Raw genomic sequence first — 22,479 nt, 5'->3', positions numbered from 1 at the left:
TGTTTACATTAATGGGACACGGGCTTGTTAGAATCTCTGGCTCATGTCACATGTATTGTATGTCATCACGAAAAATCACTCAACCCTCATTACAAAATTCTTCAATTAGGGAGTCAGAACTGTGATTTCTAAGTCAACTTCAATGTAATCTCTCTGTTTCCAAAGACTGGATTAGTAATTTTGAAAAAATTCTAAAAAAAATTACCTGCTCCTCTAGTATGATTAAAATCCCCTTTAATAATTTTGCATGATTTTCCATTGCCGTTGCATACACCGCAGTGATCTTCCCTGGCGAAGGACCCTAATAAACCATCACAGCCAACTTTCTGTAACAAGAGATTGACAGTAGATCATAAAGTGAGTTTTTTTTCCCTTTTGCTTTTTTAACCACTAATTTAGAACAAACCTAGTATCTCTAGACTTGACATATTTAATTGACAAACTGGTAAAATGTTATATTCTCTGGTGCAAACTAAGAGAGCAAGCTCACGTCGAATGATGTCATCACTAAAATGACCAAATAGCAGGACAGTGATGAGGTTATTTTTCCCATATTAAGAATTAAATGGTATCCTAAAGCAATTTGGAAAAACACCATTGAGACAAATGCAATTTATATAAATTGCAAAGGAAATCACATTTCTATTAAATATTACATTATTGATCTATTTCATCCTACTTAACATAGAACAGATACACTTCATTATATGGAAGGCTTCACTTCTTAAGGTGGTTGCAAACTATGAAATATTAACTTTGTGAAATATTAACAAATATGAAATATTTGAAATATTAAACTTTGAAATATTGACTTTGTGAAATATTAACTTTGTGAAAATCAAACATAAATGTTTATTTTTCACTACAGTTCACGAATAAACTTCTATCCCCATCTTCTCTGGCATCCAGCACATGAATGTGAATAAGGCCGCTCACAACCCATGGCCCCATGGCTACTGTAAGAAAATATGAACAGTGGGGAAATTCATTTTAATTTGCTTCCAGAGGAATTAGGTTAATACGAATTTTCTGGGATAAAATCATTGACGCTTTTCTAGTGAAGAATGTTGGTCTCCCATTGATGTTACGAAAATATGATTATAATTTGCAAAGTTGCGCATACTCCAAGGGCAGAATTTAATATGTCAATATTGTCAGAACTAAATGGTACGATTATTCCGTTACCCTTAATCAAGAAGGAGTTGCAAGAGAGACTGATGAAACATCCATTTGTAATGTTACAATTATTTTAGAGGAATTTTTTTAACATATTAAATAAAACACAAACAAAAACACGGTCTTTTTCTGTGGTTACTGTTCGGGTGGGGGAAGTAAGCAGATTATAAAATGCAGCTGCATGATGAATATCCCGAGAAAGCCAAAATCACATTAAACCTGCAGAATATAGCATCCTTTCCTTTTATCAAGGGGGATCTATCAGTGTCAAGAGGTAGACAAAGCAATGCAGTAGTGGAGAAATTTGATCTGCAAATCAAAACCTATTCAGGGAGAGATAAAGAGAATGTCCTGGATGAAAGAGGTGGCCACCACAGAAAATTCTCAAAATACAGCAAAGGTATGGGGGGAGCTCACTAAGCAGGAGCCATAGAAAGACCTGAAAAAAAACCTCTCATTTCCGTACAAATGAGGAAAAATTTACGGTAGAGTTTAGAGTTGATGATGCTCTATCCCTAGCTTGTTTCTTGGCAAATACAATAAACCCAACAAACAGTAGTTCAATGAGTGAAAAAATTAGTACCTACTAATTTATTAGTTATTTCCAACCCCTGTAACTGGGATATTATAAGTCTGTAAACCTAAAACAAAAGCCAGGGATAGACATGATGTCATGGCTCAACAATCATGCATTTTAAAAATAAGAATAAAAGATTTTTTATTTTGTAACTGATAGTTTCAAGCATCCATACTTATCACAACATGCCCACATATCTCCTAAAGTTGAGGATGGATGGCTGTGTAAAGGCAATGTCATCGCACTGGTGGCGGGCCCCTTTAGTACCACGGGCTTGCTGGAGATGGGCAGATAACATGATAATACAGAAAAGGGCTTTTTCTATCCCTTTCCATGACAGAAGTATCACAGAGACAAAATGGGTCGCAAGGAGAAAGCTATGTATTTTCAACTGCCCTCCTTCGTCCCTCACCAAGTTTACAATTCTACATTCAGTTTTGGTGTGTGTAGTCAAAGCTGAAAATTAGGAGCTTGTCAGAAAGAAAAAAAAAAAAGTAGCATGCTTTTAATTATATTGAAACTGTGAATGTAGCATTTTAGTTAAAAAAGCCAGAATCTTGAAGTATTCCAATTCTGTCAGAAGGCACAATCCATTTCATGGAACTTTAATTATAACCATCAGATTCATCAAGTGTTCATGCAGAATTTTGTTGTTGTAATTTTGATGTCTAGGGACTCTGTAAAAGATCTGGCTTACACAACACTGTTAAGTGAAAAGAATAACAATTTAGGCTCTTGTATTTGGCATATATGGTTAGGAAAACACATTGTTTTGAAAAAATAAATTCATTGAAGAGAGACACTAATCTGATAGATTTACAATAATGATTAAATAAAGTTAAAAACTTTAAATTCACAACATATAGATCTGAAAAACAAAATATGTATGGGTAAATGACTGCAATGATTTTTTTTTTACAGGAAAATGAAAAATTACATTTCAGGTTAATGACACAGGCTGTTAAAGAATAAAGGAAATTAAAGTGTAATTATAAGACTGTTTCTTATGCCAATGATATTACATGATTCTGTGCTTTAAACTCTATAGCATGCTGCCAAAATAAAAAATCTTAGAGCTGGGAAAGCAGTTAAGCTTCATATTGTTTCCAAGTTTTTACCCAGAATTCCATAGATCTCTATTGGAACGCAGGTTGATCCCACCCACACCTTGAAATTGTTTTCAGATTTTGGCGCGCGCGCATATGCGCGCACTTGTGTGTGTGTGTGTGTGCGCGCGCATGCGCGCGCACGCGTGGACAGACATGCATTTTTCTGGGAAGAAAGGAAACTTTTCATCAAATTCTCAAAGGAATGTATTGTACAAAAAAGTCAATGACTGGGCGCCTGGGTGGCACAGCGGTTAAGCGTCTGCCTTCGGCTCAGGGCGTGATCCCGGCGTTATGGGATCGAGCCCCACATCAGGCTCCTCTGCTATGAGCCTGCTTCTTCCTCTCCCACTCCCCCTGCTTGTGTTCCCTCTCTCACTGGCTGTCTCTCTGTCGAATAAATAAATAAAATCTTAAAAAAAAAAAAAAGTCAATGACCATTGGTTTAACGACTTCACTTGACGGACATTAGTGTGCATACCTATTTCAGGTGATTTTCACAAGAATATAGTTTCTTAGTGGCCGTCATTGATTCAGAGGGGCTCCACTCAGATACCTCTTTTATAACTAAAGGATTTATTTCCTTCCCATGCCCACCCAGTTTATCAGCGGATGGCTCTGAGCCATCAGCCCTTTGCAAAAATTGCCTCGCCTTAAGAAAACTGCCTTTCCCAAGGTCCCATCCCCCTCCTGGTGCAGTTGGCAGCCAGACACTAGTAGATGTTAGGGGTAAAAAGGCCTGGTTTTCTCACCACAAATGAGGACAATTCTAAAGAGCCACCCCAGCTTCAATGCTCCTCACAGGGTGGGCTGAGGTCTTGTTGTGACTGTACCATAGGCCCCCTTTCTCCCTGCACCCAGCCCTGTCTTCTTCTCCTTCCAGCGTGGATGTTGATCATGGAGACACTGGGCATTAACCTTTCTGCCTATTAATCTCCCTGCGGGAAGCCAACTTGAGATAGTGGTAGAATTATAAGTAGCAAGTTCAAAGTTCTAGCCTTTGATCTTCCCACTGTGCTGTCCCTACTTGCTCTCCTTTTCTAAAGATAAATGAAGAAGCATGCATAAATGCATGTAGTAAATGGAGATTGTTTTAAAAAAGAAAGATAAGAGCAAATGAAATGTTTAAGAATTATGTGAAATTTGAATATATATATATTTAAAAATCCGTTGGTTCTAGTATGTCGAAAATACTGCAATATTAAGTGAGTAATAGGACTGATTTTATAGGTTTTTGCCATTTGGCTCAGCCTTGGACACAAGATATGGAGAACTGGAGTGCTTGAATTTTGGGTCTGGAATATTTTGACAGAAAATGCCATTTTACATGTGTAATATGTACATTACAGAATTAAAATCCCAGGTTCTTTGAGCTAGTCATGGATTCTACTTTGTCAAAATAACAATTGAGTCAGGACTCACCGCAACTTTTGAATCTTGGTGCAGAGTTTCCCATCATACTGTACAGCTGCTCAAAGCCTCCCTCAGCACATATGGTCTCCCTTCTGGAGTGTCTTACCTGACACCTGCCATTTGCACAGACATCTAATCCCTGATATCCACAAGAAGTTCCATCCATCACTTTTTCTGACAGAAGAATAGGCTGTTCTTTCCCAACAGGAGAACAAAACAAGGCACATGGTTTTTCTACACACAGAGTGGATAAAAAAATGAGCAAAAGTTACTCCATAAATATTTTTATCTCGAGCTTTATTTTTCAGAACAGTTGTTGAGTAAAAAATATAATCTGATATGCACTGAATAATGTAACTCTAGAGTAGTTATTATGAGTAGTAAATGAGAAGATGCCTGGGAAAAAAACAGATGTCCAATGAATATTTATCTCCTTCTTAAGAAATATGTCTTCAGATTATTTTCGAAATGTATCACTTATTATTTTCTGGCGCCAAACCTCTACCACACACAAACCAATGATTCTTGTGCCTAAATATTTTACACACCACCGTTTTTTGCTCGTATCTCTTTATCTTAAGTACATCTGAGAATTCTGCCTATTTCAGATTAACTTCGTTCATGAAGACTTTCTTGATGTGTCCCTTCTAAATTCCCATACACGAATTTGCAATCCTATGCATTTAGCATTCTAAATGAAAAATTACTAAATGAGAAAGAAGAATTTCTAAGATGAGCAATTCTTTTAAGATTTTCCATTACAAGGATGTGTAGAAATGCAACACAATCCCATGAGAACATCCACTGAAATGCACGATGGTATAAATGCTAGCTAGGACTCAACTCCCTCCACTGCTTCCTTGGAAAGCACGCCAGTATATCTGATATCTAGGTGGAGGAACACCGTTCTGGGTAAAGGATGGAACGTGAATGGAATTTTCTAGATGAGCTCCTTTCTACATTATTCATCTATCTGGTTCTTTAGTGCTTCATTAAGCAATAAGGTAGGATGGGTAAAGTTAAAACGCTTGCCTATCAGGCTCAGTTAAGAGTGGCAAAATATTTTTAAGGGGCTGTTTCTATTTCTAAGCATCCTACAGAAGAACTGCAGAATTTGGTAACACCAGTAGGAGGATTATCCAAATCTGAAGTGTCAGAGCAATTTCCATGCTACATTACTACTCTACTGGCTTGATACCAGTCAGGCCCTTTACTGTTTATTAAGCTCATATAAATAGAATGGAAAATGGTTTACAGTCTTTGACCTGATCTTCGCTTATGTCTTCAGTAAAGTTCCACGTATGCTGATGGGATTCTATAAATACCAAATAACAGCCAGAGGCATGGAACAGGGTATCACTTTGCAAAGAGAAGACAGACAGTTAAATGAGCCTTCAGAATTGAACATTTCAAACAGTTTTCACATGTGGCTTCTGAATACTGCTCTGAACAATTCTGGGGAGTTGGAACATGGCCTTCGATGTGCATGGTTTTGAAATTTTCCTTTAAGAAGCCATTATAAGCCGCAATAAAGCATTTCAGTATGCTCTCACACCTCAAAGTAGGTTATGTTTATTCAATGACTGCTTACTATGTCATATCTTTGGACTTAAAAACAGCTGCTATAATTGCAACACTTTAAAAGTGGTATTGTATACGTATACACACACACACACACACACATATATATATATATATATATATATATATATAAAATTCTCTCTCTGTAGTTTTCATTGAAGAGAGGAGCAAACCAGATATATGAATAATGTGGAAAGGAGCTCATCTAGAAAATTCTATTCACATTCCAAGCAAGAATTCAGATAAAAATCTTTCTATTTCTCCTTTTACAACGTATTGTCAATTCACTGTGCTTTACAGATGACATAAACATTTGATCCCAGTCTTCCTTCCTGGAGTATACCCTTGAGATTGTGACATTATAGTGATCGGTGTAACATGCCAGTACTTACTTGGCGAGCAGGCTTTGTCTTGATTTAAGAGGCCAATCCTTTCCAAGATATGCATTAAACATGGATTTCGGCCAAACCTCAGCACAGTGTATGTAAAATACCTGAATGTTAAAGCCATGTATCTTTTTTTTAACTCTAAAAATAACTATTCAGTATAACACGGATACCCTGTATTTAATTTTCTAGCCATAGATTCATGTATTACATAAGAATAACAGAAATAACCCCTTGCAGTTTAAGGTGTCATATGCTATGAAGACTTGGGGCTTTTAAAAGAATCATATATTTCAGTTTCTTCCATCATTCCATGTAACCCATGTATTTTATTCATCATATGGACTGATGTGGTTGATGGATATGTGTTGCAAAATTATAAAAAACGCTAGCCTACTAATTCTATAAATATTTACTATGGATCATTCTGATGATGGACATCACTTTATAAGAGGAAGTGGCTTTTAAAATTGTGATTTCCAATAGCTTTAATATTTTATTTATTTATTTATTTAAAGATTTTATTTATTTATGTGACAGAGAGACAGCCAGCGAGAGAGGGAACACAGCAGGGGAGTGGGAGAGGAAGAAGCAGGCTCCCAGCGGAGGAGCCCAATGTGGGACTTGATCCTGGAACGCCAGGAGGCAGATGCTTAACGACTGTGCTACCCAGGTGCCCCAATAGCTTTAATATTTTAAATCGGCCCCCATCCAATTCTGATTTTTTTTTTTTAATTTTGGAAGGGAACCTGCTTCCTTTCTCTTATTTCACCTCTGAATGAACAGGTTTCAAATGACCTTAATATTATCCAACTGCACAGCCAGTTAGAGGCAGAGAGAGGATTAATCCTCAGAGGATCAGATGGTGATTTTCATTGTTTGAACAGTCATATCTTTTCTACAACAAAAATTTATGAAACAAATATTTCTCAGAAGCTTAATATCTGCCAGTCTGTTCACTAAGCACAGGCAATAGAGAGAATTCAGAAACATTAAAATCTGCTATAAGAGGGTGCTTGTGAGGTGTTTGGAAGGAGCACACACCCAATTTGGAGGGTCAGGGAGATCCTTTTTTCCTAGAGGACTTGACATAAAGTTGAGTCCAAAAAAATCAACAGGCATTTTTCAGGTAAATAAATGGTGAGAGACAGAGAGAGAGAACAAAACTTGAGAAAGAAAAGGTATTAAGCCAAGAAACTAGCATGCTTACAGGCCCAGATCTAAGAGAGCACGATGTGTATGAGGGATGGAATGGAAGTTGGCCTGGCTGTGCTGGAGAACACAGAAGGGAATGATGAAGATGAGGGGAGAGAAGCTCAAGGGGCAGGCCACACAAACAGCCTTAGAAACTGGGCAGTGAGGCTTGAGATTGGTCCTGAGAGCAGCGGGGTTCATGGAAGGGTATTACTTGGCACAGTGGCTGACAGATCCAGCCTTTCAAAGGCAAGTCTGGCTGAAATGAGGGGCAGGGACTGGAGAAGACTGTGGTCGGAGAGAAGGGAGGAAGCTGTTTGAGAATCCAGGTTTGAGAGAGTGCAATCACGAGTGAACATGCTGGCAGGAGAAAGGTTTGGACAAATAGGGCTTGCTACTTGTTTACAGATGGATGGAGATGGAGGAAGAATGATTCTGGCTAAGCAGGAATGAGGTTGATCACGATGCCATTCTGTATGAGAGAGCACTGTGAGAGAAGCAGATGGTGGGACTGAGAGAGAAAGGAAGGGGGTGTGTTGAGTTAGAAATCATGAGATGTTCAGTAGAGATGTCCATGCAACAGAGGGGTAAGCAATGAAGGGGCTCAGGATGGAGAGATCTGGGTTGGAGATAAATATCTGTGTTCCTTTAGCATACAGATGATAAATAAAACCTAGCGAATAAAGTAATAGAATCCCAAGGAGAATGTTTGGTGAGAAGAAGGGCCAGGACAGATCAGTAAAAAATTCCTGGAAGGCGCATCATTCATTCACCTAGTTTATTAAGTGCCTACCCTGTTCAAGTACTGCTGATGATGCGAAACATACAGCCGTGCAAAATAGGGTAGTCCTTGCTCTTCCAACAATTACGGGGATGATAAATAAAACTATTACGGCAGATGGTGATGAGTTCTGTGAAAAAAGAATAAAGCAGGGAAAGGGAAGACACTGACTTAGTATTTAACAAAAGACCTGAAGGAGGTGAGAGAATGAAGCCTACCGATATCTGGAGACAGTGTTACAACAGGGAAAGCAAGAGCTTCCAAGACACTAGGACTTATTCTAGGAAGAGCAAGGAAGCCAGTGTGGGTGGGTGACAGGGAACAGTGGAGATGAAGTCTGAGGGTAAGAAGAAGCCAGGTAGCAGAGCTCCCTAAGGTCCTTCCCTTAGAAGGAATGAATAAGGATTTTCAGTGAATTGGGAAGGTACCAGCGGCTTTTAAATGGAAGAATAACAGGACATGACTGACAATTAAATGTATCACTCTGGCTGTTGAGACTGAAGGAGAACCCCGGCATAAAGACCAGTTAGAGGGCTTACTGCAATCACGGGGGAAGAGACGGTGGCTTGTGCCAGGATAGGAGCTCTGGTGATGTTCGAAAATGATCAGACTCTGGATGTACTTGAAGGATAAGGCTCATGTCCATAAAAAAGAATGAAATCTTGCCATTTGCATCAACATGGATGGATCTAGAGAGCATAACGCTAAGTGAAATAAGTCACAGAAAGACAAAATCTGTACGATTTCACTTAAATATGGAATTTAAGAAACAAAACAAATTAGCAAAGAAAAAAAGAGACAAACCAAAAACCAGACTCTTAACTGTGGAGAACAAACTGATGGTTACCAGAGGGGAGGTCGGTCGGAGGATGGGAGAAATAGGTGAAGGGGATTAAGAGTACACTTGGCTTGATCAGCACTGAGTAATATAGAAATGCTGAATTACTGCATCGTACACCTAAAACTAACATAGCACCATCTCTTAACTACACTGGAAATAAAAAAAATATAAGGCTAATGTGACCTTACTGATATTTTCAATGTATAGTAAAAGAAAAGAAAAAATGATGACTCCAAGATTTTTGTCTTAGGATCTGGAAAGAGGGAAGTACCATTTGTTAAGAGGACGGTGTGAACAGAAGGTTGTGCTATCATTTCCTCTCAGCTGAGGAAACAGTATGTTTGGAGGCCATCATGGGGAAGAAAACATGGCGTGTCTGAGGCAATAAAACAAGGCCAAGATCTGGAGTGCAGAGTGACAGGGAACAAGGTTCTAGATGAGATACGAAGTAAGAGAAGGGAGATTATCTCCTCATCCTCTCACTATCAAACACACAACACTGTTGTACCTTTAGTGGAGTAATCTGCCTTGTTATTTGGCTGTTGCCATTAGTGCTTGTATGCCCAGGAGCTTACATTGCAAGAAGGGTTCTGTCAGATAGGTGCATTGAAATTGCTTGACAATGGAAATTAGGCTGTTGACCGACATGTTATTGAAATGATGGAAAAGCATGGTCCAAATTGACAAAGGGGAGAAATAAGGACAGGAGAGACTAGGGGCATGATGGTCAGGGAAATCAGAAAATTCACCACCATGCTTGGTAACTGTAGCTCAAACCCATAGCTCACTGACTGACCATGGGCAGGAAGTATCTTAAGTAAAGAACTTATTAAGTTATTCCTAAGTGATTCTCTTTTTTTTAGCGATTTATTTATTTACTAAAGAGACAGATAGAGCACAAGCAGGAGGGACAGAGGGAGAGGCAGAGAGAATCTCAAGCAGACACCCCACTGAGCACAGAGCCTGATCTTGGACTATGACCTGGGCCAAAACTAACAGTCAGGTGCTTAACCGACTGAGCCACCCAGACGCTCCCCCTAACTAATTCTTAAATAATAAGGCAGGGGTGCCTGGGTGGCTCAGTCCTTAAGCGTCTGCCTTCGGCTCAGGGTGTGATCACAGCATTCTGGGATCGAGCCCCACATCAGGCTCCTCCGCTGGAAGCCTGCTTCTTCCTCCCCCACTCCCCCTGCTTGTGTTTCCTCTCTCGCTGGCTGTCTCTTTCTCTGTCAAATGAATAAATAAAATCTTAAAAAATAAATAAATAATAAGGCAGAATAATTTTCTTAACATGCTTATTCTAAAATAATTAAAGATTTACAGGAAGTTGCAAAAATAGTACAGAGATCTCATATACCTTACCCCCAGTTTACCCCAGTGGTTACACTTTGGTTACTTCAGTACAATGGCAAACCCAGGAAATGGACATCAGTACAGGTATGTGTTTACTTCTGGGCCATTTTATCATGTGTAGATTTCACAACTACCGGCACAATTAATATATTTAAGTACTTAATCAGCACAAAGTTCTCCTTATCCTACCCCTTTATAATAACACCCATCCTTTTCCCTGCCATCATCCCTGATTTCTGGCAACCTTTATTCTGTTTTCCATCTCTACAGTTTTGTCATACATATATGGAATCACAGAACATATTATATACATTATATATATGTTATATATATATGTTATAAGTTATATAAATGGAAGCAAAGAATATTTGATGTTTTGAGATTGGTTCTTCTCATTCAGCATAAAGCTCTGAATTCCACCAAGTCACTACACATATCAATAGTTTGTTCCTTTGAATTGCTGCATAATATCCCAGGGTATGGATATACCTCAGTGTGTCTGACCATTCAGGTACTCAGAACGTTTTTGGTTGTTTCCATTTTTTGGCTATTGAAAATAAAGTTGCTATGAACATTCGTGCACGGGATTTTTTATGGTTGTAAATTTTCACTTCACTGGGGAAAATGCCCAGGAGTGTGTTTTCTAAATTGTTTCAAAAGTATATGTTGAGTTATTTAAGAAACTACCAAGCTATTTTTCAAAGTGGCTGTACCATTTACATTCCAATCAGCAACATATGAGATCCAGTTTCTTCTCATCCTTACCAGCATTTTCTATTGTCACCTTTTAAAAAATTTTTAGTTCATCAAATTGGTGTGTGATAATATACTCTGCATTTTAAAAAAATTTACTTGGAGTCAGTGCTTATGATTGTTACAGGTCATTAAGGGTCGAAAAATAGAGCTCTGAAATATTTAGAATATAATCTGTGTCATCTGTTAAATAACATCGACTACTACTGTAAAACCCTTTGCAAACCTAGAAATCTACTTAATTAAGATGGTGGTGATCTGGGTCACATACCTTCATCCAGGACGGCTTGCCACTGAAGAACATGCTTTGGGTATGAAGTTCTAACACTATAGGCCTGACATTGCCAGTCTCTGAATCCAGGCAAACCTGCAGGACAAGGTGGATTCTCACATATTCTGTACTGTTTTCTGGGACCATTACAATCCCTTGCTTCAGAACCTAGCCTAGAAAAGATAGTACAAATAATCAATTTTATCTTATCTTTATGTTAACAACTACTCATATAAAAAAATTAAAAGGCATTAAATTAATAAGGTATAATCCTTTATATTAAATCTACTTCTGAAAACGTGGACGTGTTAAATAATTGCTAATGGTAGGAAATCCATATGCTTATTAAGAACTATATATTTTCCTATCTTCAATCAATTTAACATCTAAAACACATGAGCAATAAAAGCCAACTTGCCATGGAGATGGAAGAGTAAAGGCAGAGGCTGGGCGCAAAATAGAAAGCCTATGATTCCCGTGAAGGAGTTTGGTTCTAACGTTTTCACATCCTTTCTTTAAAATTGCTTGTGAAGGAATCGGGCCACTGAGCCCACAGCAAGAGTACAAGTATAAAACTGAAATGATTTTCTCACGCGCTTTCCTGGGATCACTGCAGGAAGCATGGGGTTTAGGGAGCATACCCTAAAATGCTCCCTATCTGCACACGTGCTCAGCACATCTTCATTTTTCAACACTACTCACTTATATTGACATTGATGGTGCTCTCCTTCCCTCCCTTCCTGAAGTCCTATCACCTTCCTGCCTTCTCGCACGCAGTTCCCTTAATTGTTAACTGTCTTTTGCTAACGCAAGTCTCCTTGCTCATTTAAACACAAGTTTCTTTGATTTACTCAAGAAACCACTCCCATGCAACACAATTCTTTGTTCTTAGAAGGGTTGTTCTTATTTTCCTCCGGGGGAGATTTTATATCATTTAAACAATTTAAGCGATTTTCCTGTTGTCTAACATGGGGTGGGGCTTGAGGGGCTTCTTCTGCCTTCCAACACTGTTTATCAGTAAAACCTTTGCCTTTGGAAATTGAGGAAAAAAATGCCCTCCCCCAATCCAGGAACTTTGCGTTTACCCAGGACATTTGCGCTCTCGACCGCTGATCCCAGAACTGCACGTTCGGCTACAGGGGCTCCACTCGCTCCACTCTCCGGCCACATGTCCAGGTGCTGAGGTCCTGCTGGTACATTCTCCAGCCTTACACCACTATTCCAAAAGTTATGTCTTAGGTGAACAAATCAGGGCACAACGGAAAATCATTCACTGGCCTACAAAGTCACTGGAATTGCGATTAAATCACACCTACGAGAGCCCCCCCCCCGCAATTGAAAAAGAAGGAGCATAAGTTGGCACTTCTTTCTTGTCATAGTGATATAATGGTCCCTTCTCCCAGTTCTCATGTCAGATCACACGGTCTTGTTAAGAAAACAGCACACACAAACCCACACTACAGCCCTGAGAATTCAGTAGGTATGACAGAGATAGGGTGAAGGGGGAAGTTGGGGTGGCGCAGCCACGAAAGGGAAACTAACACAGTCTAAGAAACAGAACAGTTTAAAAGGGACAAATGACCAAAACACAGTCATACATAAGAATGGAAAATAAAACCTAAAGGTTCTTCCATAAATGGAGTGAAGCAGACATTTTAGCAAACTTAGCAACTGTGATGTGAAATGTTAGTGGTTTTCTTTCCTTGTAATTAAAAAGAAAGTATGATTTGATTTTAGCATCTTCCTTTATGCCTTCTTTCTTTTTTCAGAAAGAGTTCCCATCAAATACAAACATTAACATCACAGCAAGTTTCCTTTTGAAAGTCATTTCCTCAAAAGACTTAGGCAATTGGATTCTTTGAAATTCCCTCATTTCCTTCCAGTTCATTCAGCAGCTTATTTTGTATCGATTAACTGAGAAAGATTAAATATGAGAGAAGAGAAAGGAATGTACTCATTCTCTTGTTTATATTTATATTTTCATTCACTTTAAACAAAGGCAGCCAAAGAGGCAGTTTCTGTGGCCACGAGGAATGGGTGCCAAGACTTGGGAAGTAAACTACAATAATTTCTCTTTATTTCTGAAAAATCAGATATATCATAGCCATGGCAAACATGTTACAAGTAAAATTAACTGAACAAAATCATGTTGAGATTAATAAGTGAATATTAGCAAAATTCAGATTAATGACTGTATAATGATGGGGTTGAACAAGCTGATTCCTCCAGACCTAAACAATTTTCTGCACTTAATGGCAACATGATTTATAAGGGATTTTGCAGAAATTGCAGAAACACTCTAAACTTCACATTTCTCATTTCAAAATGTGAATGATAATCAGATACCTAATGGACTTTGCATTATGAAGCACTAAGCACAATGCATAGCCCATACTAAGGGCTTAATAAAAGTTAACAATAATTAATAATGATAATGATAAATTGTATGTAGCAGTATCTTAAAGTCATTAATAAGTTTCCAAAAGTCCAACCAAAATTCTATTCATTCTGATCTTAACTGATCCATATTTCTTTAAATTTATTTTGAGATTATGTTTTTAAATGCTGTTTTTAGAAGGGAGAATTTAGAAAACTATGCTTCATAGTTTTGTGTGAGCCCAGTTAAGGCTTTTCTAGGCAATAAAATAATGACTTCCTGCAGATTTTTTCCAACAATGTCAAATTTTAAATTCAACCTCTTTTCGATTTAAGTTTTAAATCAATGCTTTAAAAAAAAATCTCAACAACTCAGAGTGCATTGATAGGCACATTACGTTGAGATTTTGTGCGAAGCTTGTCATTAAATTGAGATTTTGTGTGAAGATTCAGTCTGAAAATTGCAGAAGAGGCGGAAACAAGTCCTTTTAAACAACTTAGCTGGCTTTAAGGATTAACAATGTAATGCCATTCATGAAAAAAAAATCCCACATGAAAGCTGTCAAACTTCAGTTGGTCAAATTGTTTTGGCCTATTTGAAGGGTGTTTATGTTTTCCGTAGTGCATATCATAGCTCCTTGGTCAGTTAGCAGTAAACTGACATTGAAAGCCTGGGCTAGCATTCACAGCATCTGGACTTGCACATCATTTAAACCAGACCACATGGGGCAGATGAAGAGAAATGGAAACAGATATACGAGCCAAATTTGCGTCCACCAACCAGTGAAATGTAAAGAAAGCATAGCATAATATTTAAAGTTCATCACCTTGCAGAGAACCACCTCTCTAGATGAAACCATGGAGAACCTGCCTTTGTGCCTTCTAGGTGGTGTTGTACTTCAACATTGAGGAAAGTGTTAAACATTTTTGTTTAAATTATTATATAACTTATTCTATTTGTTTTTTGTTTAAATTATTATATAATATATCCCATTTGGTTTATATATAAAATGACCCTAATGATGCTTTTCATATATTTTCTGGCAACATATTTTGCTTCATTTGTACTTTTGAGCATCAAAAATTATATTACACCTGGTTTAAAAAATGAAAAATTTGTCATATCTACTAATTCAGTCTGATTTATGCAAATGCTAAGGAAATATAAAATATAGGTTATTTCTGGGACAGTACACGACCTAAAAAATTGACTGTATTTCCATTCTATCAAATTTCTACATGGACATGTCTGGGAAGTTCATGAAAACATCAGATTGAAAGAGGTCTATGAAGATGACACAGGGAACATCACTGTCTAATCAAATCTTCTTGTACATACATTGTTGGGTGAGAGGAGGACAGAAAGCAATAAACTCTCTACATATGCAAATGTGTGAGCGTAAGGATATTACAGTCATTACATTTTCAATAAAGAATTATGGTAAATTTCAAGAATCTCAATTTAGGGAAGTAAAAAACTAAAATATATTATGTAGAATTCTTCAAAACAGGCTAAAAATTTTACTAACTCTGTATTTAACTTTCCTTTCCCTTCCCCCAATTCCTAGCAAGTGTTGTCAGTGAAAAAATATACATTTCTTGGTTTTTACTAAATTATTTACCCACTCTTTAACATCTCTTAAATGTAAATGTAAACACAGATGATAGTATTATAAAGAGAAGAGGAGAAGAAAGAAAACAGCCTGCGTGTAATTTGGAAAAGGCTGTGTAGACATTGTAGATAAATCCCTATCTTTACAATTACTTTGAACCATAAAATTCTGTAGGCAACTGCTCAGACTTGATTATATACTCTTAGATGAATTAGTTATATAGCTAGATTAACATCACTATACATTATAAAAAATTATAAAATTACACAATTTTGTAACAAATTATAAAAAAAAAAAGTCCCAGTTTTGTTTCTTGGTTTGCAATGTACCAGGCTAGCAGTGTTTTGTGTGAGGTTGAAAGAATTCAAATATTCTAACACCACAGCACTCGTCTGCAGAGTGTTGGAAGCTATTTTCATGATGGCTCCTACAAGAGCTGGAACAGATGGATATTTGAAGAAGCCCACATGGCCTGAGGAACTGAGAAGTCCATTAGTTATTTCAATACACAAAGCATTACAGAACCACTAAGAGAATATTGTTAGCACAATTAGAAGGAAATAAAAACATTTTACTTTTGATGAGCAATTACAATTTTGATGGCTACAAGAATAAGTTTATTTTAGAGACCTCAAGAATGCAAATCATTCTCATAAATATCAGATGAAAAAAATGATAGTAGAAAAATATTTAGGACTTCATTTTATAAAAATGAAGGGATTTTATATTGCTAAAGACAAACTAAGCAAGACGAATGGGTTGTGTGATGTTTGAAGAAATATGGCTGAATACTTGGTTATCTCTGTTTATTAAGGTTTTCATGTTTCAGGAACGATAAAAATTATAGCTGGTGCAGAGTTTTATGATTCCAGCAATAAATTACTCAACATAATACCGTGAGGCTTGCCCAATATGCACACATTATTGTACTTTTGTGTATAATTAAAAAAAATAAAACCAACCAAGATTCTGACTCTCCATATAAACTCACAGAAAAACATCTGGCACAGTCCGTAGACAACTGGCTGATAATTCACAGAAATTCCCTTTCAAGAAACCATTTTTCTATTGATTGTATCTAGTGATAAGACATTTCTAGTCTTAAAGATATTTTGTACTTAAAGAGTTATACATTTTTTTTAATTAAAGAAATCATAGAAGTAATAAATGACTACATGCTTATGTCAGACAATCCAAAAGTGTCTGGGAAAATAATTTTATTTACCCACAGCTACCCTACTGCCTTCAGCCATCAATTCCACTTCCTTCTCAAGAGGTAACTACTGATTACAGTTTGGAGTTTATATTTTCAAACCATTTTCTAGGAGTTTAGGAATATATACAATGTATGTGTGCATTCATAACTCTTTTTTTTGGTAAATATCAAAGGGTATCATAAAGTATTAATTTTTCTGACATGCCTATGTATTAACCATCATGTCTTTTAGATCTTTTCAGTTTGCATGTATATGTATATCTACCTCATTCTTTTTAACAGCTACATTGTAACCATTCCTCAGGACATGAATATTTTCATTGTTTCTCATGCCTCACCATTGCAAACTGCATTCTTACATAAGCATTTGTGTGTGTATGTGTGCGTGTGTGTGTGTGTTTACATGTACATACATCTTTGTGAAACACGTGTATTTCCTTAGCACAAAACTCTAGCAGTGGAATTGCTGAATTTCCATTATGTCCATTTTTAAAAACAATGTGCTTTTAAGATAGCATTCTATATAACTTCATTGTTTTAAGTAATTCACTCCAAGTAAGCTTTATATTTTTGTTTCTTTTTAAATTTAATAAACATGTATGTTCTTCAGAGGCAAGGTTTCTGATCTTATATCTAATGAGTAAAGTGATTAACCATTCCACTTTCCCTTTACAGAATAAAAATTAGAAAATAATGTAAGCTATTGAACGGTTATCTTTTGATTAAGTTAACTATCACTATATAGTTAGATGGGATCTACCTCCTTCATATTCTTCAAAAGAAAATTGTTTTTCAACAGCAATAATTTTGATATGGAAATCAAAAGAAAATTAACCTTTCAATAGCAATAACTTTGATATGGAAATGGATAATAATAAATTTTCCTGTAAGTTTATGAAGCACATTAAACAACTCAGACAGCCAAATATTTAAGAATCTTCAAAATGTCTATTAGAATATTTTATTTATGATGCTTGAGATGACAAGGAAAAATTATACTAGTGTCTTTTCTGAGACAAAGCTTTATTACTGGAAGGATTCATCAGTTCTGGAAGTCTGACCTTTTATGCTATTATTTGTGATCATTTACCTATGTTTCACTTAAATAGTAAAAATAAATTCATTTTTTGGTTAAAGTGATGCACATATCTTTCCATGTTCTCATAGTCAAAAATAATAAAAAAATAACTGCATTTATGTTAACAAAACAACCATAGATTTGAAAAGATATAAAAGTTAAAATTGAAAATGAATGAAATACTGAAAAATTTTTATAGGCTTACTGAAGGTATTCCACTAGTATTAAGATGGATACATAAAATAACTGGCAGAAGAAAATGCGAGTTTCTTGAGTTTCATTCCATATTCTTAATTAACTTCAGGCGACTCAAATGACTTACCTTACCAGTGTCACAATCAGTTCCATCCATTGGTGGATCTAGCTTGGTTCTGCATTCTTTCTCACCCTCTACCTTGCACCACAACCCTGTGCAAATAACATGCTGAAAACAAGGCCATAATAACTAATAAGGAGGAGGTATCACTTTTTTGAGGTGAAGTCAATAATTTCTGAAAAAGCTATTTTGATAGAATAACAGAAATTGTTTGAAGAAAAATATGCTTTAGGTACTTTTCATATAAACTTATAATTAAAATAGCATACGGCTTATGTATAGGGATGAGAATATTGATACATTAAAAACAGAAAATCTGTTTAATACATTTAAATATCTGTACATTTCTTTAAAAAAAAACACATGTGATTACTCAGGATTAACGCTACAATAGGAAAAGTGTACGCTAAAAACCATTATTTATACCATTCTGTGAACTAGGCTGGAAGGAAAAGTGATGTGCTTGTGGCATGGATTTAGTGCCTGCTGTCCTAAAGCCTGTCCTCACTTATGTTCTGCTTTACACTTAAAGGCCATGGTTAGTATTTCATTATTTCATAAAATAGCCTTGGCCCTTGACACAATACAGACTCTGAATGGGTATGTTCCTGTTACCAGTCATTTTTACCTCAAGGCACACAGGACACATTCACATTTCATAGAAATATGAAATCCATGAAGGCTATTTAAAGGTGATTAGAGTAATGCATAGTGAAGATGACTGTGTTATCTATCGAGACACGTGGAGAACGTGGAAGAAGATCGATAAAGAGAACAAGTCATGGCAATGTGAAAGGCACAGTCTTGAACAAGATTTTAAAGTGAACAAGATTTTAAAGATTGAAGAACCAAATCTCGAATGCTACGAAGTGTGCAGGACTCTATATTTGGAGGGAGAAAGAAGCCACTTAGCAGTAGACCAGCAGGTTGAGAAGATAAAAAGGCTGCTTTAGGCGGTTTACTCTAATGGTATATGCAAAATAGACTAAAAATCACTGCAAAGTAAAAATTAGCTTATGACCCAAATCTACTAAATACTTTGGGAAAGATATTTAAGCGAATGTTTTAAGCAGCCCAGTTACAATTCTAATACTGAATTTGTCACAAGGCCCCAAATGATATTTTCCTATTCTTTCTTCCTTTAAAAATATAGATTTCTCTTAAAAATTGTATAACATATGGCAAGAGTGGGATATATTCTATTCACCTTATTTTATCTGTTATGATAGCTTTTCCACTTCAAAATACTTCATCCAAATATACCGTGTTATATTTAGGAGATGATTTAGCTTAACTTATATGTTTTGTTTGCACATATCGTTTACCAAAAATTCGTCCAGGGATTTATTTTTAAAAAATGTCAATATCTAAATCAAATTGCTTCTCTGCAATATTTGAGACTCTTTCAAATAAACAGGTTGCTTATCAAGTACTTCTGTGCACACATTTATATTTGAATTAATGGATCTCTAACCTAAGAATTATAGTTCCCAAATGTATTTTTCCCCTTAATACCCTTCTGTTTAGGGTGTCTTATAATCATGGGATCAAATGCTGAATTTTCCAACAAAGAACAATTTTGCTTTATCATGTGTGTTCAATAAAGCTTAGCTGTATCATAACATGAGTTATGTTTGTCAAGCTCATTAGTTAACAAATGCGTCTTGAACAAAAAAGCAAATCTTGTATACTGTAGTTTTATAATAATACCGGCTTATTGAACACTGTTGGTGGTCTAAATTCTGACCTTCCACCATTATCTGCTATTCAAAACAGCAGGTACTCTAATTGATTCCCACTTGAGGCACTGGGAGCATAAAAGCAAACTTGGCAGCTTTTCAAGAGAAGCACAGTCATGTAGAATAAATCTCTCATAGAGAGAATCTCTTCACCCTTTCTGTTCTGCAGGTCCAGGGATCTTACGATAAGTAAATTACAGCTCATTCTTAAAAATAACTCAGATTCAAGATTTCAAACTAAACTGTCAAAAAGTAACACAAGAAATTGTTGAAGATGTGTGAGATGAGGGCTGATATTAAGCCCTTTCTTAAGATAGTACAAGGATACTACTAAGGGGGAAGGGGCATCTGGGTGGCTCAGTCGGGGGGGTCCAACTTTTGATTTTGGCTCACGTCATGATCTCAAAGTCCTGAGATCCAGCTCTGCCTCAGGCTCCCCACTTCGTGGGGAATCAGCTAGAGATTCTTTCACTCTCTGCCTCTCCCCCCTGCTGGCACATCTAGGCTCTCTCTCAGATACATAAATAAATATTAAAAAAAAAAAGATAATAAGGGGCAAGAACCAAATACTGTATGTTAGGCTAGAGTCAAATATTTTCTGCAACTTAATTGCTGAAAGCACTTAATTTATCAATTAAGGAAAGAACTTTAAAACTTCCAATGCTTGCATGGGAATCCAGGACAGAAAGGCACACCTTAGCTTTTCCTAGAAAACTAATAAATAATAATGCAACATTCTTTTTAAAAATTCTTCCAAATAAGAAAAGACCATTAAAAGCATATAATAGGAATTTGGATGTTTATCTCAAGTAGGCTTTCTAAAATGTTTACAGGAAAATACCATAGTTTAAATGAAATAATTTAAGTGGAAGATAAATTGTCCATGTATAAAAATCATAAATTTTATATTCAAAGATAACCTATACTCATATCTTTCTGTACAGCAAATAGTTACATTAAGATGTTCTGAAATTTTTGTTAAAATAAAAAAATCTTGGGGCCCTGTGTGGTTCAGTTGGTTAAGCATCTGCCTTCAGCTCAAATCATGATCCCGGGGTCCTGGGATCCAGCCCCATGGGCTCCAGCTCCGCATTGGGCTCCCTGCTCAGCAAGGAGTCTGCTTCTCCCTCTACCACTCCCCCCTCACTCCTGCTCTTGCTTGCTTTCTCTGTCTTTCTCTCTCAAATAAATAAAATCTTAAAAAAATAAAAATTAAAAATCTTCAGTGCATACATATGGAAGTAACAATTAATCTTGTACAGTGGCTCCTTGTTCTACCACTTATATTATCTTCCAAAATACAATGTCAATAACTTAACATTTGGTTGCAAATGTAATTCAGTATGGGATAATATTTTTAAAAACCTTCGTTCCCATCATAGTACATCATAGTACTTTTAAGGGTGGAAGAGAAGAAAAGGGGGAAGGGTATTTCAAAACACAGAAAACTAAAGGAATAACATAAAGCAGAATCTAAAGGAATAATAAAAAGCAGAAATCTAGTTCTTTGTAACTCATAAAATTGAAAATTAAAGAAAAAAGAGAAGGCAAAAAAAAAAAAAACCCAAAACAACCCAAACCCTACTACTAGGAATAAAATGAAGGTATAACTACAGATAATGTCAAGTTTAAACAAATAAATTACATGAACAACTTTATGCCAATAAACTGACAACTTGCATGAAATGAAAAGATATTTTAAAAAACTTCCTAAAAACTTACTAAAATGGACTCAAGAAGAAAAAGAGAAGCAGAACTATTCTGTAACCATAAAATAGTTAAAAGTGATCATTAAATATCTTTCCACAAAGTATACTTCTGGTCCCAAAACTAACAATCTTTCAAAAAACGTAGATTCTCAATTTATGTAAGCTTTTTAGAGAAGAGGGAAAAAAAGGAACACATTTAAACACACTTACGATATCCAAACTAGACAGGGGTTTCAAAGGACATGAAAATAGTAATCTACCTGATTTATTAATCTAGATTTAAATATGTTAAGCAAGTTTTAACAGATTAAATCTGGCAATGCATTAAAAAAACGCAATGCCATGACCAAGTTGTTTTTTTCTTCAGAATGCAAGGTTACTATAATAGCAGAGATTTGATGAATGTAATCAAGTACATCAATGACTTTAAAATCTATGATTTCTGTATCTATTGTATAAAGCTCATAATGCAATTCAATATCTATTCATTAAAAAAAAAACCCTTAGCTAACTAGCCATTGAAAGAAATGTCTTCACGATTACTGGACACCTATGAAACTCCACAACAAACAGCATAAAAAAGAGTGAAATGCTGAAAGTTTTCTTTTAAAATTAGGAAAATGGCAAAAATAGCAACTTGGCACCCACATCAGGAAGTGAGTACATGGTGTATTCAAAGTGGCAAGAGGAAAAAAATAACTGTCAATATAAACTCCTGAACTCAGCTAAAATTTTATTCAAGACTGACAGTTAAATAAAGAGTCTTTCAAGGAAACAAAAACTGAGTATTTACCACCAACTGATCTGCTCAAAAGGAACTTCTAACTGATGTATTTCAAGAAGGAATATGATCTCATAGGAAAGGACTGAAAAACAACGGTGAGCAAAGAGACTGATAAAAATGAGGATAAGTCTAAATAAATGTTGAGTATGGAAAGCAACAATAATTGGATTTTAGCCAATGTTATAAAACCTCCTCATAGTGGGAAAAAATACTAGA

General features: G+C 36.1%; 1 protein-coding gene across 3 annotated transcripts in view; it reads right to left on the bottom strand.

Annotated features, from left to right (window-relative positions):
• Nucleotides 1-22,479, bottom strand: part of ADAMTS19 (ADAM metallopeptidase with thrombospondin type 1 motif 19) — a 478,977-nt gene that overhangs the window by 68,113 nt on the left and 388,385 nt on the right. For all 3 annotated transcript variants that reach the window (XM_034655959.1, XM_034655958.1, XM_034655957.1), the window contains 5 exons: nt 18,038-18,139; nt 12,518-12,648; nt 11,433-11,605; nt 4,379-4,506; nt 206-326 (listed from right to left, as the gene is read on the bottom strand). In XM_034655959.1, the coding sequence (XP_034511850.1) occupies nt 206-326; nt 4,379-4,506; nt 11,433-11,605; nt 12,518-12,648; nt 18,038-18,139 (655 nt within the window). The remainder of the gene's footprint in view (nt 1-205; nt 327-4,378; nt 4,507-11,432; nt 11,606-12,517; nt 12,649-18,037; nt 18,140-22,479) is intronic.

Source organism: Ailuropoda melanoleuca, chromosome 3 (genome assembly GCF_002007445.2).
Source record: "Ailuropoda melanoleuca isolate Jingjing chromosome 3, ASM200744v2, whole genome shotgun sequence".
NCBI lineage: Eukaryota > Metazoa > Chordata > Mammalia > Carnivora > Ursidae > Ailuropoda > Ailuropoda melanoleuca.
The sequence above is the reverse complement of the archived record's forward strand: the minus strand, read 5'-3'. Positions and strand labels throughout refer to the sequence as shown.